At 33.6% G+C, this 25,235-nt stretch overlaps 2 protein-coding genes across 2 annotated transcripts in view; one reads left to right on the top strand and one right to left on the bottom strand.

Moving 5' to 3' along the window:
- The first annotated feature begins 891 nt into the window (after positions 1–891).
- Positions 892–6,483, top strand: LOC134835288 (protein unc-13 homolog 4B-like). Its single transcript, XM_063850158.1, has 6 exons — positions 892–1,241; positions 2,580–3,629; positions 4,076–4,565; positions 4,621–5,585; positions 5,828–6,003; positions 6,343–6,483. The coding sequence occupies exons 1-6, from the start codon at positions 892–894 to the stop codon at positions 6,480–6,482; spliced, it is 3,171 nt and encodes a 1,056-aa protein (XP_063706228.1). The 3' UTR covers position 6,483.
- A 1,445-nt stretch (positions 6,484–7,928) lies between these two features.
- Positions 7,929–25,235, bottom strand: part of LOC134834168 (mucin-2) — a 31,186-nt gene continuing 13,879 nt past the window's right edge. Inside the window, exons 2-11 of the mRNA XM_063848736.1 lie at positions 17,601–18,037; positions 17,315–17,536; positions 14,176–17,190; positions 13,429–13,617; positions 13,207–13,365; positions 12,086–13,146; positions 11,886–11,984; positions 10,891–11,038; positions 9,415–10,828; positions 7,929–9,191 (exon numbers count right to left, since the gene is read on the bottom strand). Coding sequence (XP_063704806.1) covers positions 8,200–9,191; positions 9,415–10,828; positions 10,891–11,038; positions 11,886–11,984; positions 12,086–13,146; positions 13,207–13,365; positions 13,429–13,617; positions 14,176–17,190; positions 17,315–17,536; positions 17,601–18,037 — 7,736 coding nt within the window. The 3' untranslated portion in view covers positions 7,929–8,199. The remainder of the gene's footprint in view (positions 9,192–9,414; positions 10,829–10,890; positions 11,039–11,885; positions 11,985–12,085; positions 13,147–13,206; positions 13,366–13,428; positions 13,618–14,175; positions 17,191–17,314; positions 17,537–17,600; positions 18,038–25,235) is intronic.

Here is a 25,235-nt window from a genome sequence, read left to right as displayed (position 1 = left end):
ATCAAGGTAAAATATAACGAAAAAAATTTTTGACAAAAAAAAAATAAATTTAAAAATTATTTTTTGTGACATTAAAAATCTTTAAAAAATCATCAAAACTTACCAAAAAAAAATATATATCCAATCAAAAAATGCCTTATTTTAAAAAAACTCCAAAGCCCATCACTGTTTGATGCTGTGATTGCCGCTGATCAATGACGTCACGGACCATTCATACAAACATTAAAACCAAACAATGAATGGTAAATCCCAAGCAAGAAACCTGTTACGCATATTATCACTTAGCATCGTGCTCACTAACGAATAACAACGACAACCTTGATTGTATTGAATCTTTTCGAATTTTAGTTGTTCCGCGGCCGTCGAACAGAAAAGACGCGAATAAAAAGCTACACGGTGCTAAAAAGTGACACACAGAATATTTAAGAAGAGAAGGTAAAAGCATATTGCCAAAAAAGTAAATTTTAACGAGGTTGTGGATATTATTCAAGATATGTTGCTGTCCCGTAATAAAAAAAAATTTTTTCGAATAATAAATCGATGGAATGTGTTTTCGTAATAACAATAATTAACTTTGAACTTGAATAACTCACAACAAAACGTTCTCAGACTAAGATTCTATTGACTTGTCATGGTTGGTCAACCTTTTTTTAAAGAATCTTTTTTTTTCTTCAAAGAATGATCTTTGAAGGTTAAATCGACGAAGTAAACCCGAATTTAAACCAGTTTTGTATGATTTCACGCGAGCCTTTTGTTATCACCGGCAACAACTCCAACTGGTTTCGGTTTTGTGCAATACCGGTTTTATTAATTATATTCAATCATCTAAACAGTTATTTGTTGTTTATAAATATTTCATCGCAAATCAATCTTTTTTTAGCTAAAAACAAAATGACAAACCGTGATAAAATCTACTCAAGTCTGCTGTATCAACTAATCAACAGTGTCAGTCTGGAAAATGATAATAACAAATTGCGCGAATTTACGGATTATTTGAAGGAAATCTTCAAATATTCGAATGAGGCACACAAGCAAGTCTTCGAAAACGTTCGTGCTTTGCCAAAGCCGAATAGAATTTGTGATTTGACTGTAATTGAGGCGATAGATTTGCAGTTGGACGTGCTACCGAACGAGAATCCACCAAGATTGTTCGTTACAGCAGAATTTGGAGATGCAACTGATGATATAATTCAATATACGAAAATTTCGGAAAAAATGGTGTGGAATGAAACGATGTCACTGTAAGTATTTTTTTTTTTGTGAGTTAGGCCAAAACAATGGTCCTAAATGTTTCAGGTTTCCTCCCAGGTGGGATATCGAGTATCTACAATGTAAGAAAATATCAAAATTTTGATACAATTTTAATCAAAAATCTTTTGAAAAAGATCAAAATTTTGGTTTGGATTCGTTATTTTCATACATTTTTTAAATTTAGTGAAAAATGATCAATTTTGTAAAGAAAATATTTATCCCTTGTAGCGACAAGACGTCTGAAAATAAAGAAAAGAATCATAAATATTAGTTTAAATACTTACCAAAATAGAAATCTCTGACCAGACGTCTCCTTTTCTCTTACCGTTTCGTTCTACAACCGTGAAAGGTTCGGGCAGGTAGTTAAACGATAGTTTGTTGTCTTTTAGCAAGTTTCGCGCATATACCTTATCTCCTTTTCCGATTTCGCTGATTTTTGCATTCCTCTTTTTGTCACTATATTCCTTTCCCTTTTTGTATTAACATTCTTTGTCCCTGAAATCGGTTGAAACTTTGTTGGGAATATTTTCAAGGTTGTTGATAACTTCGATCGGAAACAACTCCGATGGTGTTTTTCCGGTTACACTATGCGGGGTTGTGTAGTACATCATGTGATATTTGTTTTATTCTGACTTCCAATTTCCCGTTTTATGGAAGCTATAATTCTCAATCTTTTCTGCAAAGATCGGTTTTGACACTCTACTTGACCATTTTCCTAAGGCCAGTATGGAATCGTGATATTCAAAAAGATACCTTTTCCTTCATCCCTCATAATTTTCAAAATAATTATCATATCATATTATAAAAAAATTTGAAATACTTTTTTCATATAAAATTCCAAATTTTTTATAAATTTTTGATGGTTAATCAATATTATTGTTGTTTTGGGTTTTTTAAATTGATATTTGTGTATTAAAAATTGATTTAAAAACATTTTAATTAAAATTGAAAAAATGAATATCATAAAAATAACTGTCAAATTTTCATGAAAATTATTCTTTAAAGAAAATCTTTTGTCGAAATACGATTTTGAATACAAAAATTACGAAAAATTATAAATTTTTTTTGAAAATTTCTTGAAAAATTATGAAAATCCACCAAACATCGGTAATTTTTGATGAAATTTTTAACTTTTTTTTATTTTGCCCCATTGGATGGAAATTTTTCATGATTTTTCAATTTTTAATCTTTTTTTATATAAAAAGTATTTCAAAACATTTTTTTTTTCATGTCGTTTCATTTCGAAAAAAAAAAATTAATTGGACAAAAAGCTTGAAATAATTTTAAACCTACCTGATTATTATTATTATTTTTTTTTTAATTTTTAGACTATTGGACGAAGCAAAAATGGACGATAGTTTGGTAATTCGAATTTGGAACAACTATCCTCGCAAAGAAGAGGCAATTATCGGTCAAAAGTTCTTCGAAAATCTCTTTTTCAACAAAGTAACGGAAAGTTCACCGATTGAGGATATTGTAAAGGCAGGAAAACGTGCAAGTTACATCTTAGGCAAAGCAACAATCCCAATGAAAGCCATTACGCCTTCCACAATCTTCACTTGGCAAATAATTGACAAAAAAGATCCTCGTTTTCGAAAAAGTTTGATCAAGCTGAAAGTTGATTACACATTGAAAGAGAACGAATATTTCTTTCCCGACTCCACAGTCGAGTACAGCGTTCTGCTCGAAACACTTTTACGTTACGAATTAGAAGAATCCCATGTGTCCGGTTACTGGTGGGACGGAAAATTCACAAAATTAGGTTCGAATCTGCTGGAACACTACATAAAAAGCAAACATCTCTCGAAATCGTTGATTAAATTAACACAATGGCAAATCGCGTGTAAAGTCCAAGGCACACATCCGCTTGCCTATTCCTTGTTTCACGAGATCGTGGATGACATTGCGACCTTTATCCACAACAGTATTTACACAGATCAGCAACTTGTGGAATTTTGGAAGTCGAGCGTTCAGTTGTTGGAGAATTCCGTTGCAATGGTCAAAAAATTTGATTTTGACAATGAAAAGCGTGTCACGAATTTGTTAAAAACGCTTCAAAAAATCTCAAGTATTGTGTCGATGTCGAAAATGGGTCTTCTGGGTGGTGCTATGTTCGATCAGGAGCCTCAGAATGAAATTGACAAAAAGGCACGAGACTCAATCGAAGAAATTCTCGTAGATGCAATCAAGGAAAATGTGAAAATTTGGTTCGAGACGCACGTTAGTCTAGGAGTTACAAATCGAGACGAGGAAGATGGCTGGATTTCAATGGAGAAAAATTTGAATAAGTTTGAGTTAGAAAAGCTGTGTCAGATTTTGTCGAAAATGCAACAACGATTAAGTCTTATCAAGGATGTCTATGCAGTGCCCTTCAAAAAGTAAGCTATTACCATTTTTTTAAAACTTTTTTGTGCTCTTTTTTGAAATGTCAAGATTTCAAAAAATTAAAAATTTAATAGAAAACCACCTTTTTTGACTTTTTTCATTTGTTTGATTTCGATTTTTTTTACATTTTTTTTTTAATTCTTAAATAATAAAAGTTTTAAAATCAATTTCGAAATTTTAAATTTATTTGGAATATATCGTCCTAAAAAAATTGTTTATGATTTTTTTTAAATAATTTTTATTCATTTCCTTTCAAACCTCTTTTTTATTAAAAATGTTAAAAAAAATTTAAATTGTCTACCAAAAAAAAAAAATTAAAATTTCCCCGATTTCTCGCCATTTTATGAAGGAAAAAATAAAAAAATTAAGAAAAAAAAAATTAATGCGATAAAAATAAAGTTAAATCAGGCTAATTTTCATAAATATTTTTTTATTTCAGATTCATGAACATAAATTTGCCAGAAATTTATGTTACCGAGTTAGATACTGTTTTCAGCGATCACACTCTCTCCAGGTTGCAACAAATAACGGCAAACGTCGATTTTGACATTGATCCGAGCAAAGTTAATTATGAAGAACAAAAATCGCTTCAGGATCATTTGAAACTTTTCTACCTAAAATTGAAAAACTTCAACGAAATTATCATGAACGGATCAATGCCATCATCAAAGAAGCCTTTAAAAATTTCCGATAACCACAAGTGGTTCGACAACTTTGTCACGGTTTGGTTTAAAATTCTCGGTATCGAGACTCGAAAAGGTATCAAAAAAGCCATTAAATTAGACGAAAAATTAAATCTCCCAGGATCGAGTCACACATCGTCTGCCGCTGATACTTTTGACTTGCTGTACGTTCTTTTGGTGGAATTTAAGCAAATTGTTCGAGTGGATCACGACAAGGCCTTCATGATTGCTTCGGAAGTTGTTTCAGTAAGTAAAAAATTTTTGTATTTCAAAACCAGGATTTTAGATTTTCTTCTTTTAGGAAATTTGTGACTCTATAATTGCTTATTTTGATGAGGCATCTGGTACATTAACGCCATATTGGACGTCAAAATCAGAAGAAACTTCACTTGAAAAGGCTCTGGTCGAGAAATTTGGAGATGTAATGAACAACGTTGAGTACCTTGCGAATAAAAGTTCCGAAATTATTGAAAGTATTTACACGCACATCCTAAATTCCGAGGACAAAATGATGACAAACAAGAAATATCCAGGACTTGCACACCTTCATAGCAATTTGGACAAGAAAATTTTGGGATTAATTAAACAGTTGATAAGTTCAAAAATTTTGCCACAATTTCAACGACATCTGAAGGAAGCATTGGCTTTTATCGGAAAAGATATATACGCATTTTTGCCAGTCACGAAATATATTGACGAAACAATGTCGGCGCTGGGTTCCGTTCTGTCCCTCGAAACTTTCACAGTTTTTTCGAATAATGTGTGGAATGAATTAATTGTGCAGCTAAAAATAACTCTCGAACGGCAAATCGCCCAATCTCAACAAGACGTTCAAGCCTTCAGTTCGTTGAAAAATTTCTTTTTCGATTTAAAAACGTCCTTTGGTGATACGGAAGATGCTCAAATAACGGAAGAAAATAAACAAAATCTGCAATTTTTGGAGAAAGAATTACAAAAAAGAGGATGTGCTCCTTTAGAGTTGCTCCATTCTTACTACATCACCTTGAATGAACAACAAGATGCAGCGAAGGAAACTTTTGGAACACTCACGTTTTCTGGAACCTTCAATGAAAATGGATTGAATTTGCATATCTTGAATGGACGTAACTTGATTCCCAAAACCGGTGTCGAAGGAAAAACTGAACCTGATACGTACGTTGAGGTAGAGTTTTACTTTAAAGATCCTAGCAAATATAATTTGAAAAGTATGAAGACCAAGACAATCGACAAAAATCAATTTCCGTTGTACGATGAAGTGATGATAATGTAAGTTTTTAATATTAAAGCTGCTCTAAATGAAACTAAAAAAATAAGATCTAAAATTTTAAAAAGATCGAAATTAATTTTTTTTGAAAATATTAAAAAAAAAATCATACAAAAACGGATCGATGAATTTTTTTTAGTCAAAACTTTTTTTTGAGCCACTTTTTGGATTTTGTTTTTTAACTTCAGGCCTGAATATGAAAATTTTAATGAAATTATTTTTAACCAAACCATTTATATTTTAGACCACTTACCATGTCTGAACAAAGCCTGGAGGATACCATTATTGTCTTTACGTTATACGATCCCGATTACTACGGAATGGTTCAAAATTATTTGGGAGAGTGTTCAATATCGCTGAAGGAACTAAAAGAAGCAGGAAAGCAAGTTATGCGTAATTTATGGAAACCACATGATACAAGTAAGTTCCATATAGGTGACTAAATCTAATAATTTTAATTTTTTGTCTTATCAAATTTTTAATTTTAAAACTGGGAGAATTTGTGAAAATCAACTAAACTAATTCCTTTTAAATTTTTCTTCAAAATTTAGGTGTCTTAAAAAAATAATTCATCATTTTTTATGATTTTAATGTAAAAAAGAATTAAAATCAATCAAAATCAAAAAAAAAATCTATTTCACTTTCCTCCCTGAATTTTTTTTGTCAAAATCTGTATAAAAATAAAAAAGTGAAAAAATAATAAAATTAAGTCGCTTAAGATTTCAAAAATTTAATTTTAAATTTAATTTTCTTCTACAGCAAACGAATGTCTCTGGACGTTGAAAAATCGTACGGACAAGCAAGCACGTGAGCTGTACAAAAGTTTCAAGATACGATGTACTCAAAACAAGAAGAAATCATCTGTTGCCTTACCTTCGTTAAATAATATTTTTAAGTAAAAATGTTGATCGTTAAAAATAAAAAAAAAACATATTTTATCATTTATTACAAGCCATTGAGAATACTTTTTTTATTTTATCCTTTTGTTTTTTCTTTAAATCATTAAATTTCTTCTCCTTTGATAGAATACTATTTACACAATAATTTTTCATATTATTTGCAAACAACACCGTTTTTTCTCTAATTAATTTCATGTTAAAATCTAGTATTTTTTATAGAATGACGACACTTAGGTTCAGCTTTAAAAATTTATTTGAATTTAGTTAATTTTTTTTTTCGAAATTTTAAAACATTTTTATCTCCACTTTTTGTTTGTTTTTATTCAATATAAAATGTACACAGAAAAACGAAATTATTTTCTATTTTTCTGCTATTGATATAAATATTTTTATTGTACATCAAAGGAATCATTCTTTTGGTTTCTCGCACATTTATAGTTTCGAGACATTCACTATGTATTTTAATGAAAATTTACTTGAGGAACGATATAGGGGTCCATCTATAGATTTTTAAAATGCTAATATTTTATTTATTTTTTTTTAATGGTAAAAAAGATAAGACTCTACTATAAGACTCTATTTTCTGCTTGTAGTTTTTATATACAACCTTAGGGTATTTTATTTTTTTTTTCGATACAACCGGACAGTTTTTTTGATTCATAAAAATTAAGTTACTTTGTGTTGTGAGTTTAAAATTTTTTTTCGACCAAACTAAGTTTTATTTACTTTAAAAAAAAAAATAAATAATAATTTAATACTAATTTTTGGATAAACAAAAATAAAAAAAAAAACTAAGTACGAATGTTTTTTCAATAAAATAAGAGGAAACAGAATTTTGTTTGCAAATCCTTAATAATTTTTTTTTTTTATAAAAATAATAAAATTTAGCACCACATTTTTTTTAAATTAAAAAAATAATTATTATTCAATAGAAAAAAAATTAAATAACTACTCATTATTACATATGTATAATTAAAAAGTCTTCAAATATTGGTTTGGCATTAGTCCTTCCTTAAAAATATTATTTACTTATTTTTTTTTCTTTTGTACCAGGAACAATATGACCTAAAACAAAACCCTTCAAAAACTAAATTTTACTAAAATTTTTCTCAACATTTGATATTTTTTTAAAATTTGTTTTTTTTTTGTTTTAAGAAGAAATAAAATTAAAATTTTTAACATCCTTTCTTCTTCACAGTTGCGTGGATGGCTACAATGGAGATATGCCCTAATGAAGTAAAGTTTTAATTTAAATATTTTTTTTTGTTTTATTATTTGTTATTTCACTACTTATTCGAAAAAAGTTTAAACTTACAGCTATCAGATAGGTTTTAAATATTTAATTTATAATAACTTATTTAAAAACTCGACTTATAATTGTATAGGTTACACTAAGTTTTTTTTTGTAGTTTTTTACAAGACGATTTGCAGAATGCCAAGTTTTTAAATTACGTTTAAAATACATTTTACGACGATTTTACAGTTTTTTTAGTAGATTCACGATGTTTTTTTTTCAATAGGATTCACAATACTCTTCGTTAGTTCTGGTAAAAGTTTAAGTACTCATGTCTTTTCTTTTTTTTTTTTAGTCACAATCAGTTGTTTTTTTACAAATTATTTTTGTAAAAGGTTAAAACGTGTCTTTTTAAAAATTTTAGTTACGTATTTCGAGTGAACAAAGTTACAAAGCCGTTGCTGTAATTTCTATAGAAAGTTGTCAGGATGTCATAATAGACTTTACGGTATCATCAACAAGGCCACCTCCATATTCGTTTGCGGAAATTGGTGTTGTGGGTCCGCTATTTGTGTTGCTATTGTGATGCGTTGTGGAGACTTGAAGTTGTCCCGTGGGAGAGTCATCGAGATTTCCGCCAATTAGGCAACCGCCGATGTCGTGATTAGGAACTTCGATATTTATGGGATTCCGAATGTACTTTTGACTCGATTTGGCGAGATGATGTTGCGTTTGCGGGTGTTGTGGATGTGATGCGTGATGTTGGTGCATGTTGTTGTGATGTGTCGTGATGTTGTTCGTCATGCCGTTATCCACGAGGAACGATCCGATCGTTTGGTCCAGCGAAAATTGTAAGCTGTCATTTTCATGCAAGTTCAGTAAGTTGTCAATTGCTGATTGCAAGTCATTTTGCACTTGTTGACTGATGTCTTCGTCAAAATTGACGGTTCCCGTGCTGTTCATATGATGTTCGAAATGCGCCGAAGTCGCAGTTTGGTGATGATGGGCGTGATGTTGCAATTGTTGCATTTGATGGTGTAGCGTGGCATGTTGCTGTTGTTGTTGCTGCTGTTGATGCGGAACATCTCCATTCCATTTGTTGACGGAATTTGCAGCGTTGTTTGATGCTGGTTGACTCGAGGACTCGCATGACGAAATGCTCTCGAACTCGAAAGATTCTTGCGGACAGTCCATCATCCAGTTGCGAGCGTTGTCGGAATTGCTGTCGGTGAATCTGGGACCGTTGCTTGTGAGACATTGACGCTTATTGCTGGCACCGTTCGGTCCGCTGTTGTTGTAGATCATGTTTTGCGTTGCTGGTAGTGTTGGAGACGGCAGCATCTCGCAATTTTCCTGCCATTGTCGCTTGCCCGTGACACTCACTTGCATTTGTTGCATCATTTCGTACGTGATTTGGGAGTTTTTGTGTAGGAAACTTGCGTTGTCTAAGGCATCTTCACTTTCGGTGTTTGTTCCTTTTTGAAAAAAAATAATATTAGTAAAAATTAAATTAAAATTGAATTAAAATTGAAGAAATATTAATCAAAATTTTAGAAAAATTAATAAAAAATTTTTAATTTTAGAAAAATCTAAAGAAATTTTATCAACTTTAGCTTTTTTGCTCAAATCTCAATTAAAAATATTGAATAAATGTCAAAAATTTTTCGACCCTTTTAAAAATTTCATCAAATTTCTTACCTTCAAACAAGGCCTCTAATCGTGACTCGACTATTTCACTAGTTTTGGCACTAATTTCTTCAACGTCTCCGCCGTACATTTGTCCCATGGTCTCTTTAACGGACGAATCATTGCTCGAACCACTAGCAGCTCCCGCATTCATGTCCTCCGAATTAAACAGCTCCGCGAACGGTGATGGCGGCGAGTTTTGCATGTCATTTTCCGTCATTTTATCGCGATTTGTTCCATGTTGCGTCGGATTATGCGGGAACAAGTCATTAAATTGTCCGTCATTCATTTTATTTGTCGGTTGCTCGGGATACCCATTGGTTGTTCGATGTTCCAAATGATGTCCCAAAGGTCGCGTGTTGTGCTCTTCAAGTGCCTTTTGGATACACAGCCATTCGTCATACGGTTCGGCGTCTGGATCGACGGGATTTCTCGTTGTCGGCTCGTTCGATTCGTTTTTCAAACGATCAAAGTCCGATAAGGTGTTGTTTGATGTTTGCGAGTGCGGTGGATTACCGAAATAGTCGATGTCCATGTCATCGGAACCGGCACTGCTGTTATTCATGTCCTTCATGGGACTGCTGTGATGCGATGGCATCGTGTCGTCGTTGTTGCTCAATATCGAGTGCATTTTTTCGATAGATGGTTTATTGTCGTGAGACACAATCGATGTGGCAGGCGACGAATCTTCGCACGGCAAAGGGGCATTTTTCATGATGAAGCTCGGCGTTATCTCAGACTCGATATCGAAATTCTCGAGATCTTTCTTTGGCTCGTTGTGCACGACTGGCTGCAGTTTTTGACTTTTCTTGCATTTTCGTGGCTCGTCCGCGTTGTTGCTTGCGGCATAAAACTTGTTTGAATGCTGTTTTTGTTGTTGTTGTTGTTGCTGCTGAAGTGGCGACGTAGATGAAACCATAAGTGGACGTTGTTGCATTTGTGAAACCGTTTGTGGTGCGATTGGACCCGATATCTTTCCAAGTTTGCCTTGATGCATACACGGTGGGAACCGTTCGTGATTTTGCTGCTGCACCAACGGTGAGTTTGGCATCATGTATGGACTTGCGGCAGACATTGGAGAGTGCAGTGAATTCGGATATTGCTTGTTTTGGTCGGCAATGACGTGATTCATGGGGGGATGTGGCAACAGTCGACTGTCATTCGGTGACGCGAGCATTCCCATTGGACTAGAAAGTGAATTGGATTTCATGAGCGGCGATAAAAGTGGCGCTTTTTGTGGACTCAAGAGTGGCTCATGATCGATTTTGGGCGTTTTTGAAACCTCTTGGAAATCGGATACAGGTGCAGGAATAACGGGTGGATTGTAAGTGGTGTTGATCTCGTATTGCATATCCAGAATTTCCTCCTTGATATCGGACAGCAAGAGACGATCGACCATCATTAGTTCCGCTGTTTGAACGTGTTTCTAAAAAAAAACGAAAAATTATGAACATCACAGTTTATTCTAGATCAAAAAAAAAAACTTACCGTTGATTCTTTCATTAACAACATTTGATATTTTTGCAACATTCCTCGGTATTCATCTTCGTACTTGCTCGCTTTTCGTTCAAACTCCAAATCCTCACGTAGCAATTCTGCGGGATCTTCTTCAGTGCTTTCATACATGCAATGGTATCTATTTTTATTTCAAAACAAAATATATACATATATTATTAGCAAAATCAATTAAAGAAATTAATTAAAGGCCATTAAATGTAATTATTTCACTTTATTTCACCCCCATTTTGTCGAAAAAATTCAGGGAGAAAGACAGTTTAATAAAAAAATAAATATTTTTGAATTTTTTGTTTGTAATTTTTTAACGTTTTTAGACGTTAAACGTTGATTCTTAACATTTATTTAATTTTAGTTTATAATTTTAAAATTTGAGCTTAAAAGTAAAAAAGAATCAACAAAATCTCCCAAAATAAAAATTTTTGAAAAAAAAATAATTTTGGTCACGTGACTTTCAAAAAAATGTTTTTCAACATTTCAATAGAAAATGTCGTAATTTAGCAAATTTCTTTAGTTTTTTGTGTAATTTTACCATAAACAGTAATTTTTCATGATTTTTTAATATAAAAATTCCAAAATATGTCAAAAATATTTTTATTTTATATTTAATTTTTATTTTTCCCCCTGAATTTTTTCGACAAAATCCGAGGGGGGGAGACAAAAAATGGATATATTAAATTTATTCGCCTTAAATAAAAAAAATTAAATTTTGCAGGGGAAAATAATATTTTGGATTTAAATTACAATTTTTAAAAAATTACGAAATATTTGTTTTGAAATATCGCAATTTAAAATTTTTAATAAGAAAAATTTATTAAAGCCAAAAATTTAGTTAGGAATATCACTTTGTGAGAATTTTTGTGAGGGAGAAATTTAAAAGATTCAATATTTTTAAACTTTTTTCCCGGTCATTTTTTGAGGACTTTTTTTTTTATTTTTTTAAATTGAATTTTAAGTTTTATTTTTACCTGATCAGTCGTTTAACGGCATCTTCCTTACTCTGGAACGGAGTTTCTGTGTCTGGATTCAGGCATCCGTCTTGATCCACTAAAATTTGTCTTTCGAACCTGCAAGTGAAAAATTAAAATTTTAATTTTAAAACGTTCTCGGCAAAAAATAAACGAATTATGGAAACAATTCATTGCTATTTTTTTTTGTATACACTCACAAATGCGGTCTTGGAACTCGTGGCAACTTCGGACTGGGCGCCGACAGAACTGGTGAATGACTTCGTTCTTGCTTGATCATCTCTTGCTTGATGATTGTCGGTGGTGTTGGCGTTGGCGTACTTTGTTGTTCCTTGATGCTGTCAAAGATGACATTTGATGGCGTGGGAAAACCTGATGCTCCCGTTATGTGAGGCGACGACGAAGAAGTTGAGGTCACCGAAGACGATTTGCTTGTCGTGAGGCTGGATGGCGATGTTTGATGCACATCTGGCGGCGAACACGATGTCTGAATTTCCTGCTTGACTTGCGGCGAGTTGATCTGAATTGGCGATGCAACGGCCGGCAAATTACCGCCTCCACTGAAAATCGCGTTATTCGTTGTTGGTGCGATTGGCGACATGGTTGGCGGCGTGGCGATGCCCGGAATTGTCGGAATAACTTTGCCCGTGGACAGGATCTTTTGCTGCTCAATGAATAAGCGTTGCAGTGCCGCATGGATATCCGTGTCTGTCATACTGGAAATATTATCGAGAGTCGGCAGGGGTTTGTTATGCAGCGGATTCGATGGATCGTATTCCTGCGTTATGGTCGACAGGAGACTTTTGTTTTGCAAACGCGCCGATAACTGTTGAATTTGGGATTGCACATTTTTGAGAGATTGCTGTTTTTGCGGCGTAAGTTGAATAGTTTGGACACGAGGCGCCGCTGTTACCGCTGGCGACATATTCACGAGTGGCGGCACCGCGTTCACCAATTTCGGTCCGATTTTTGTGATTATCTCTCCGCCGGGTGTATTGCACGGTTGTTGGCGAACTACTTGACTATTGACGGGTGAAACGATCGCCGTATTTGAGGGTTTTCTTTGATTTGCCTGTGATGGCAGCTGAATTGCTGCGGAATTCGTTTTAGATGGCAGCGTAACGACAGGAGACGTGACAGCAACTGCTTTTTTATTCGAGTCAGATGACTTTAATTTTTTCAGTTTGCCACGTTTCGGCTTTTCGGCTTTTGATTCGGAATTAACCTTGTTGTTTTGTTTGGCACCTTGATTGACAATCACCTAAAACGAAGCAAAATTGTGAAAAATTTTGAGTATTTCAAAACAAATATTTTTTCGTACCTGTCCTTTGTTCGCTGTTTGCATCACAGAATTCTGAACAATTTTAGTGGGATCCATTTGGCCGCCAATAGCAACTCCTTGCTCGGCATTGTTGAAGTGAATTTGTCCCTGAATGAGACATTGAGCCAATTGTTGTGGACTGATCCCACTTGGAACAATCTAAAAAATAAAAATAAAATTTTTGAATAACGTTCAAAAGTAAAATAAAATTTAAAACATTACCAATAATCGCTCCATTGGACCGAGAGCTGCAGTCGTAGACTCGGGACTCAATTGGGTGATTTGATTGTTCAATGTGTTCAACGAGAACAGCTGCTGATTTGGACCGATTTTTGGTAACTCGACAATTTTTGGAATATTTTGGTTGATTAAGATCGTTTGTGGTTGATCGTTCTTCGGTTGTGTTAATTGCTAAAAAATGAAAAAATATTAGAAATCGTTTTTTTTTTACTTTAAAAATTCAAAAAGCTCGACTGATAATCCATTTTTCTTTTATTTTTTAAAAAAAATTATTTGTTGTCTTATTTTGTCATTTTTCTCAAGGAAATTTTAAAATTGAAACTAATGAGACCGAATGAAACCGAAAATATATTTCAAAAGTTGGAAAATGAAGATGTTGGAAAATCTTAAAGATACTAAGTAAAACTTCAAAAATTCAGAAAAGCGGCATAATTTCAAAATTTTCAAAGTTCAGAAATTTTTCTTAACAAATTATGAATTTTTTGATGTTTTTTTTTTATATTTTGGAAAAAATTATAAAATATTTCAAATTTAAAATATTTGTATGAAAGCAATTTTTTTTGAAAATTTCTCAGGATTCTAAGATTTCAGGAGGCCCCATCGGTTCTTGTATTTCAAAATTTCAGTACCGTAGATGGGAAAAATGACCAAATAACTCAAAAAAATTTGTTTTTAGAAAAATAAAAAGAAAATTCACTCTCGAATCAAATAAAATGCTTAAAAAATTACCCCGTTATTAGTTTGCTGCATCGTTCCAATGGGAAACATTTGCGTCTGTGGTATCACATGTCCCACATTACCGCCCGTCGTTGTAATAATCGAACCCGGCAACAAATGTCCTTGCGGTTGCACTTGTGCCATCATCGTTGGTTGTGGTTTCGGTGGTTGCTGCTGTTGCTGCTGCTGCGTTTGTTGCTGCTTATTCGATGGCTCGTGCACCAACGTGACATTCCCCAGTGCGCCACTCAAAATTGTCTGCAAAATCATCTGACTTTGCGCATCTTGCGGCGTATTGATGTCATGTTTCAACAAAAGCCTTCGATCCTCTGCCAAACTAAGCGACAAATGTCCCGTCAGCTGTTGCATCAGTTGTTGCGCCGTCGGATTTTGCGGCACTTGAATGGCCGTCGGGAGCTGCAACTGCTGCAATTGTATCGCTTGCTGCGGCATATTTGTCGTGATCATTGGCGTGAGGGTGTTCATCATGGGATGCGGCATCGATTGCACGAGTTGCGTATTGGCCGTCGACGTTATCACATTTATTGGCGTTTGGATGCGCGGCGACGGAGCACTCGTCGTAATGACACTCGACGAAACGGGCGGCGACGAAATCGGAATTTGCTGCAATTTGTTATCCGCCATAATTGGCGTGATTTGTATTTGGTTATTGATATTTTTCGCATTGATGTGATTATTCTTGATCGAGCCATCCACTTGGGAAATTTGGATGTTGCCAATTTGCGTGGGAATTGTCGCGTTTGTCGTCAACACTTGATTCGAATTTTGCATCATGGGTGCCACGGAAGCGATCACAGGAATGTCATTCGATTTGTCTTTCTTTCCTTTCTTGGTGTTGGCACGCTTTTTAGGTTTTGGTGGGGACACGGAGGCTGGAGCGGGAGCCGTAACTGTTGGCGTCGGTGTTGCTGCAGCCATCAGTTGATTCTGAATCTCGTTAATTTGACTTTGGAGTGTCGGAGTGACGTTCGAACTGAGCACGGAATTGACAAAAGTTGGCACACACATGCCCGTTGCCGTTGACGTTACGGAATTTACGGGTTGCGATTGGATAATTGTCGGTGCTACGGTGCAATGTTGCTTCACTTGTTGATTTGCGGGCACTTGTTGCACTGAATTGCCCTCTTTTTCCGGGGATGTTGTTGTTGCAGCAGCACCACCTTGAGACGAAGTCTCATTATTGACGGTTCTCGGTATGCTGATGGTGTAAGGTTGACTTTCTCCTGACACAGTGGGGTCAATGGTAATCATAAAATCACCTTTTCCCTCTTGTCCCGGAATCAGTCCCTGTTCCTCGGCCATTGCACTGGGAATGCTGAAAGTAATTGGCATTGTACCGGGATTTTGTTCCGTTCCGCCGGGAATTGTTATCATGATACTGTCACCTGACACTTGTTGCCCCACAACTTGAGATTGTCCAGTTTCCGTCGTTGACGTATTTTCCTCCGTCGTATTTTGCGGTTGTTCGGGCGTTTCTTCGGTTTCCATGTCGTCGTCATCTTCCATAATTCCGCACAATTTCATGACATTCGCGAGATCCAGTTTCCCAGTTGCTTGAACGGGCGGCGAATGTGGGGGACTCGCCATGATTGTGGGTGCCACAGATACCACCGGTGTCGCTCCCTTGCGTTGTCGCTGCTTTTTCGGCTTTTTTGCGGGTTTGTGATCATTTTCTTTCGGCTCCGGAGGCATCGGATGCACTTCTTGCACAATTTGCTTCATTGACCCGTTATTGTCTAACCCTCCCAATATCACAGTTCCGTTCTGTCCCATTTCGAGTGTACCACCGAAATTGTTGGGTTGCGGTGTTGGCGATGAGATCACGTGCGACGTCGGTTGCGGCGTCGTACACTGTTGCGGCGTCACGTTGCCCGACGAGCCACTACCTGGTTGCGTGTTAAATTGAATTGTGGGCAGAAAATCGTTCACTGGCGTCACTGCGGGCGGCGGCGGCGATTGAAAGGTTTGGCTTGCCGCAGCTGCTGCTGCGATTTGCGTGAGATTCTGACTCGCTAGTTGATTGATGATGCCCGTGGTGGCCTGTTGATGCGTCGTGGTGGTCGTAAAACCCGGTGGTAACTGCGAGATAAATTGCCCGGGTGCGAGTCCATTTGGCATTTGAAGTTGCGTCAGATTCCCGTTGGCAAGTTGCAAATTTTGCAGCTGCTGTCCGAGAATGTGATTGTTGATGGCAGCGGCAATTTGTTGTTGTTGCTGCTGCTGTTGTTGTTGTGCGGTCGTTCCTTGTCGCGCATTTTGTTGTCCTTGCAGCTGGGCGATCGTCGGAGATCCGTTGCTCGTTTTTATCGTCTGCAAGTTTTGTTGGATCAGGTGATTCGCTTGCGACGACATGATGAACGTCGGGGCAGCAGCTAACTGCATCGTCCCGTTTGCGTTGAGGATCCGCAGTAACTGCTGAGGTTGCGCTTGCTGCATCGGCGGTCGAGTATTGTGAATCATTATGCTGGCGGGTGCTGTGGTAAGTTGCGGTGCCGGCGGTCGCAGGATCAGTTGAACGCCCTGCGGCGTATTCTGCTGCACAATTACTGGCATCTGATTTAGTTGATTAAGTAACAAGGGTTGAGCATTAAGTTGCGTTGCTCCCGTCGGCAGGAGAATTTGCCCGGCATTCGTTTGTGCTTGACCGTTGGGCGTTTGGCCCGGCAAGCCGGCATTTTGCGTCGTCGATATGAATTGTTGCGGTTGCGGCGGCACCGGCATCGCCGTTTTTGCCTGCGTTACAACGGTCTTCGTTGTCGTCGTTTGCTGTATGATATTTTGGGCCATGGCGGTTGTCGTGGCGCCCGATGCTGGCTTCGGCAAGATTTGTTGCGGCACTTTGTTGTGCTTAAGTGTCGTCGTGGTGGTTGTTTGTTGAGCAATTATTTGTTGATTTGCCGTCGATGCAACCTGATGCTGGCTCGGCGCCATTAGGGGTCTTTGTTGTATTAATTGGGGTCCCTGTATTATTTGAAGCACTTGATTACTGGCACCTATCACAGGAAACTGAAAAAAAAATAAAGTTAGTTTTTTTTCTCACTTAAAAAAATAGTTTTGGGTTCACAAGGACAAAATCTTAAATTCGAAATTTTAAAAAATTACAAAATAATTTAAAAAATTCAATACTCACAGGTTGCATTTGCATCATTGGTTGTGGCGTGGGAGGCCTTATGCCGGGAACGGGACTTGCAATCGGTGATGGACTTGCGATAGGACTCCCGCCGACCATATTTGTGTTTGCGTTCGACATTGCGATGACTTTTTTCGTCGCTTTCGAGCTACATAAATTATTTGACGCATTAATCGATGATGCATGTCCAGCATGGCCCACATTGTTTCGTTTATTGCCCTTCTAAAAATTTTAAAAAATAATTTTAAACATTTTTTTTTTATTTTAGGAAATTTTTAAAACTCACCTTATTTAACGAGATATTATTTGAGCCGACTAATGTCGTGTTGAATTCGTGTCCGGCCGGAACCGTTGTGCTGCTTTGCGTTGAAAGATGTGCCGGCGACTGTGTCGGGCTCGGTCGATATGTGACCGCGGTGCCGGCATTTGGACTACTTTGTATGGATTGTGTCAGGGACGACCTCCGACTCGGCGTCTTGACACGTTGCTCGATCTGGTCGTGAGTCGTTGTTGTGCTTGCTGTGGTGCCCGATACAAAAGTAGCTGTGTTGTTTGTCGTTAGAACGAACAAACCATCTTGCTGTTGTACTGTCGGTGTAACAATTTGTTGTGGCTGTTGATGCTGCTGAAACGGTAACTGTATTGGTGATGGACTAATTGATGGCTGGAAAGTTTGTTGTGATGGACTAGGCGTCAAAAATGGTCCCGGCGGAGACAGAATTCCTAAAGAGAGAAAAAATCGTTGATTAGTAAAAAATGACTAGCGAAAGAATTCACGAACCACACAAAAACACAAAAATGATCAGATTGATTAAATCGCCCGTGAATCACCATAAATCACACATCATCTCACAGACAGCTCATCAACGAATTTGTAAAAAAAAAATAGTTTCACATGTTCATCGAACCCAAGAACAACAACAACCAACACTTAACATAATATTCTAACGGCACATGTAATTCTTTTCTCATTTCAATGTTTCAATGTAGGCCGCTCCAAATTTATTTTTTTTAACTTTTTGTCCCATGTGAAAAGTAAAAACACTTTTTTATATATTAAAATTTTGTATAAATTTTTGTATGGCAAATTATATTTAATTAAAATGAATATTTTTAAAATAAAAAAAAAAATTATGAAAATAAATAAATAAAAATTAAAATAAAAAAAATGATAATTATTTTTTTAGTATTCAATTTTCTTTTAAATTTGTAAATTTACTATTATTTATAATTTTTTTTATTATAAAAAAAATTTGATCAACGGTCAAAAAAATTAAATTAGAGAATAAAAAAAAAGTTTAAAAAAAAATTGAACCGCCCTTGCTTGTTTTTATTTATTTTTCTCAAGCACACTTCTAACTTGCCTCTTTTGGAGACGCAAATAAATGAACCTAGATAGAGAAAAAAATCACAAATTAACACCATCTGTTTGACAAATGTGATAAAATCAAGATCAAAAGACATTAAATTGATATGTTGTCGCGGCATACACACATATCAAATGTCAATGAGTTATCTGCTCGCCTAGCGAAATCTCTTAATCTTGTTATTCGCTTATTAATACTCCAACGAGATAATATCGCATTAAAAAAACTCAATTTAAGAAGTTATTAATTCCGCTTTCATCTGTTTCTCATTTCATTTTTTTTTGTTACTACTTTGAACAAGTTAATAAAATTAACGATGATAATAATAAATTCGTGATTTGATCGTTCTTTATTTTTTTTCCATACAATATAATAAAATTTCAGAAAAAAATCTATTCTTCTTCATTTTTTTTTTTGCTTCAGATGATAAATAAATTTAAATACAAGTTAAAAGAAAATAGGAAAATAATAATAAAACATAATTAAACTAAAATTAATCATCGAAACTGCTCATTGTGTGATAGAATGACCTCAAACTGAGTCCAACAACACTTTTGGATAATGATTTATGAAAATTTTTTTTGATGAAGAATTCAAAATCTATCTTAAAAAAATCTCATTAATAAACTACTGGGTTACATTAACCCAAATTGTTTTGTTGTTTCATGTTTGTGTGAAATTACAATTTTTTTAATTATATGCAAAATTGTTCATTTAAATCATACATCGGTAGTTTGTACATTAAATAAAAAAAAATCTCCATAAAAATTAAGAAAGAAAAAAATCAAGAAGCAGAAAAAAGAAGAAGAAAAAAAATAACAAAACAATCTTGATAAAATTTAATGATGTGTCGACAATGACCACGTTTTAAATAATGTATGAATGAATGGAATAATTATATCTCGCATTTAGATTCATCTTGTAAAATTATTTTATTTCGATGATCTTTCCTGATTTAATGAAAAATTTAAATGCAAATATTTGCACTACATTGTTTATTTTTGCAAAGATCCGTTTTAAATTTTATTAAAATTGGTAATTTTATCGATGAAGGGCTCATCGTCCTATTTTTTTCGTGAGATTGTACAAAAAAAAATGTGAAACTTAAGCTGAACTTGTTAAAAAAAATTTGTATGCTTTTTTTTCGCAGATACAATATTTGCATATTCAAGTTCATGTTACTTTTATAATTTATTACACATTTCATTACATGATACGATACACACCATTTACGTAATAAAAACAAGAAGTTTCGTTTTTTGTTTGCTCATGTTGCTTGCTGTTCATGTTCACAGTCAGTTCATGTTGTTGAGTAATTTTTGTCATATCATTATTAAGCCATTAATTCATTACATTGTTCTTTTCTATATTTTATTTGTTGGACGTGAATCGATATGCGAGAACACGTAAGTTGGTGTCGTCTTGATGGTTTTTTTTTTCGTTTCCCTCGGTTATTCTTTTTTTCACTATTAACCGATTTTCTAATATTGTTTGCTATGCTATTAAAATTATAGCATTTTTATAATGGATGGAAGCAGTACTGGGTTACGAGGTTTTTTGATAATAGGCAAGAGTTTTTTTTTAATAAAATTTATTAATTAGGCGAATAAATTTAATTTATTTTTGTCGCCTTCCCACCGATTTTGTAGAAAATATTCAGGGGGAAAAATAAAAATTAAATTAAAAATTTAAATATTTTTACATTTTTTGGAATTTTTTAATTGAAAAATTAATGTTTACGTTAAAATCATACAAAAAAACAAAAGAAATGTAGAAAAAAAAATTTTTTAAGTCACGTGACCTAAATTAATTTTTTTTAAATTTTTATTTTGTGAGATTTTGTTTGATTTTTTCTTCACTTTTGAGTTCAAATTTGGAAATAATTTAAAGTAAAATTAAATAAATGTTAAGAATCAACGTTTAACGTCTAAAAACGTTAAAAAATTACAATAAAAAAATTCAAAAATATTTATTTTTTTATTAACTATTATTTATTAATTAAATAAGTTTTTTGTGCAGTTTTATAAAAGTTTGCCGACATGATTAAAAATTAAAATGGACCTAGGAAGAATTTTTTATCGAATGTATATACAATATTTATTTCTAAATGAGCCCCTTAAAGTTCATTCACTGCATAGAAAAATTCTTCTAAACAAAAATAACAATAACAATAATGAGACAAGAAATGGATAAGTACAGGTATTAACCTACAAGTTAATGGGAAGTGAAAAAAAGAAAACGAGTAAAAAAAATCTAGAGTACGTTTACATTATTTTGTGGTTTTGTGTTACGGAGAAACAAATTATTAAGCGGACGGAATTCAACTTGCTACGAAGAGATGAATGTATGTCATCTCCAAACATTTCCTACGTGCCCCATGACTCGCACCGACAAAATACCGTAATTATAGAGACGACTTGTTAATTCAATTTATATTACCATCATGCATTGAATCACAAAATACTAACTACACTACAAAATTTGTTTGAGCAGTGCCATGAACTTGGACGAAAAGTTTTCTACTTTTTTTCTTTACGAAAAGTATTGTTTTGCATGCCATTGTTAATTGTTTGTGAACTTTAACTGGATTTTGGGGTACAAGGACGTTTTGGTAACAAAAGTGTGGGAAACGTGTATAATGTTCCTAATCAATAATAATAACCGTTGAGTGATAATATTCTATTTTTTTATGAAACTTAATTTCCGCCACTGCACACCAACAATTACTTATTCAAATATTATTACCTAAACTCACGCATTTCTATTCTTCGTTTTTTTTTTTCATATTCAAATTTATGTTATTCATTGGTTTGTTGGTTGCCGTATTGTTAAACGAAAAATTTGTATTATATTATAAAGTAACATCTCACGATTTGAACGTGTCTCTGACCTCTTCTAATTATTCTTCGTCTTCATCTTCTGATTAATAATTTTTAAAATAGATTTTTCTTCGACTTTTTATTATTATTTTCTTTGATGTGTGCCACACATATTGCGTTGATTGATTGGCAACAACAAAAAAGAAAGACAACCGCTAATAAAATAATGTACTCGATAATAATATTTTAATAAGTGTCTGTCGCATTAATTTTGTACTATTACTCACGTGTGTCGTAGAAGAGGAACGCGGTGTAGAAGTAAATTAATTTTAATAATAAATATAAAAATGTCTGTACTTTGCGATAATTTAGGGGTCCACACTTTTTGACAAATAAAAATTAGACCATCTTGTAAATGAGATTTTATGATTGATAGCCAGATGAAGTGAATCTTTAGCTATTTTTGAGGTTCTTCCGGATTTTCTGATCTTTATACTGTCAAAAATCAGATAACGGAAACGATTCAAGGGGTCGAATAGCCTCAAAGCCAATTTTGTTGAACAATCAAGATTCACTTTTTTAAATTCAAAATTTTCTTTAAATAATCATGAAGTGAATCTTTAACGTTTTTTATTATTTTAAAAACACCTAATTAATTTCTCTAATTAATAAAAACATTAACAATTTTTGTCACAACATATTTCGAACGTTTTTGTGTAGGTTCATTTTTAGGTGCGTGTATTGAAGAACTAAAGAGAGAACTATCTTATCTGAAGGTCAGTTAGACCGAAAAAGTGATTTGCATCTTTAGTAGTTTCTGAGGTTCTTTGACCTCTTGAACCGTCTTTGTTATCCAAATTGTAATTCCACAAATTTCTGAACTATTTATTCAGATTTGAAAACAGGGTTAAAAGGGACGATTCAAGGGGTCAAAGAACCTCGAAAATTGTTTTTGTCGCTTTAATGATGATTTCAAATTAATCACTAGTCCTATTGTTTTTGGGCTTTTTGTGGATCGTCAAGTTAGAAATCTTTACAGGTTATGGTCCGCTTTTATGAAGGGTATGCCTCTTACAAATTACGGGTCATCAGATCTTAGGTTCATTCTTTTCAGTTGTTTGAAAATTCTAGCATGTCACGATAAAAATGACATTATTACTTTAATTTGCGACATATTCATTGAAAAAATTCACTTTGATTTAAATTTTTTTTTTATTTAAAATAATTAAGGTCCCTACTGCGAAAGGTATAGTGCTTATTGACGACGCGTCTATTTGTTTGTTTGAATAATTAATTTGATGTGTTATGATATGTGAAAATGTACAAAATGTTTGATTGTTCGCTGTCTATAAAATATAATAATAACCTGCTTTTGCGTATCGTGTATGCAAGTTTGTCGTTGCTGTGCAACAGACAAAAATATAAATAAAGAAATTTCTTTCGATAAAAATTCTTTTTCACTACACGATTCATAAAATAAATGAAAACTGCTGTTTCTTCTGTTGTGTATTTTTTTTTCGGTGAGAGAGCGAGTAGTATATAAATACAAATCGACAGGAAAGTATACACGAAAAAAAAATCATTAATAATCAAGTCAATTTTAATGTGTCAATATATTCCATGTCCGCGCATATCATTTGATTGCTGTAACGTGCATGCCTGATGTACACACGAAAACTGTTTAAACGCGGTTTTTAAATGATACACAAAGCATGCTAGAACGATGTAAAGGTAGACATAAGTCACCGGCGGTGGTATGGTATGGTGGATGGCAGAGTAAAAGTTGACGAGCACTGTACGAAGAATTCTTCACTCCACTCTCTGCGCAACAATAATTTTAATAGAATACGTGAATATACAGGAAATATAATGTGTTTTAATGTTGTTTACGATATGACGAGAAGAAAAAGGAAAAAAGAGAGATTTATGGGAAATTTGTGTCCTTCAACTGATTAAATCTCAATAATTTTTGATGTTTTTCACTGATTTTTTTTGTAATTACCTTAAAATGATAATATTTATTCTTCATTGAAATTCGCAAGAAATTAATCACTTATTTATGATGTTTAACTTTAACAACTTTATATTTATTTGGTCGGATTGATTCATCCATTTCTTTTGAATTTTCATTCATATTTTATGAGCTTTAAATATTAATGACACTTTTGGTTAATGATCCGAAACACATTTTTAATTAAATTAATGTTTGTTTTTTTTTTCGTTCAACTTTTCATCTTCTTGCTCTCTGTCTGATGTTATTTTTATTTTATTTTATTTTATTATTATTTGAATAATTTACAATTTTATTTCACACACACACAAAAGACATATTATGTTGCTCTCCAGCGTAAAAATAAATAAATACAAAACGGAAAGACGATACACGAAATGAAAAGACGGAGTAGCAACAATCTCTACTGAAGAAATCGTCAACATAAAAAAAAATCAGAAGAAAGTGAATGACGCCTTTTTGCCGACATCGTGTATGAATGGGAGGCACTCATTGCCACTCACGGGTCACTCAACCACTCAATCCCAGTTGCAAAAAGAAATTTCCGACAAAATCCCAGTGCAAAAAAAATAATTTCCGACGTCCGTACCGTGTATGTGTATAGAAACAGGCATCCAGCCTGGAATAATGGAAGCAATATTGGAAAACTGGAAGTCCCGTTGTTGTTTTTTCATTTTCATTCAACAATTTTCGGAGATTTTTTTGTCGTATTTGTACAATTTTTGTTACAAATTAAATTATTTATTACAAAAGAAATTACATTGGACCAAGATACTCCTTTTTATTTATTTCTTAAGGTGCAAAACAAATAATTTTAATTTGAATTGATAATTAAATGATATGAAATTAATTTTTTGGTAATTTGAAAAAATTGAAGCAAAAATCATATGAATTTTGACATAATAATTCATGACTTAATTTGCAATTTTTTATATAATTTTTTGTATTTTTTATCTGTATTATATCTATTTAATATCAAATAAATATTAAAAAAAATGATTTTGCACCTTAACAAAATAATTCAGAAAAAGTTCAGTCAGTTTATTTAATTAGCCTCCTTCAAACACATTTCAAGGACACATCAAGCCAACAATTCCCAAAAAATTCTGATTTTATTTCATGAGAGCATGTTTGAAATACTTTGATGGTTAATTGGTTTTCGGAGATTCATGCACGCACTGCACAGGTGGTCGGTGGCAAAAGTTGTCGAACAATAATAATAATAATAATCAATTAAATATCTCGAGAGGAAATTTATTGCACAATTTAGGAAGGTCGCAGCAGGACATTCGCCAGAATAAAATTCAAACAAACCAAAGTGAAAAAGGAATATTCAAATGTTTTATTTTTGTCGACATTCCACCCTGCAGGAAATTCAAGACTTTTTAAGACAATCAAGGTCATTATTTAAATTTTTTTTTGAGAAAACTCGTAAATTTAACATAAAATTTTTAAACCATAAAATGTTAAATATACTCAAATTAATATTATTTTAACGAGTTTTCTAAAAATTTAAAAAAAAAATGAAAAATCTGTTAAGAAAAAGTTCTTACTTTCAGATCCTGAAGGTATAAAAAAAAACTTCCCATCAGGAATGAAAATAATAAATATGAAGCATTGAAACAGAAGCAATGAAGTACTAAGGGTATTTTTCTCATTAAACACTTAAAATATTTACATCTTTTTACCCTACTTTGAATATATTTCTGTAATTTATACGCGTC

This window comes from Culicoides brevitarsis, chromosome 3 (genome assembly GCF_036172545.1).
Source record: "Culicoides brevitarsis isolate CSIRO-B50_1 chromosome 3, AGI_CSIRO_Cbre_v1, whole genome shotgun sequence".
In the NCBI taxonomy this organism is placed as follows: domain Eukaryota; kingdom Metazoa; phylum Arthropoda; class Insecta; order Diptera; family Ceratopogonidae; genus Culicoides; species Culicoides brevitarsis.
This window is presented reverse-complemented; position numbering and strand designations above follow the sequence as displayed.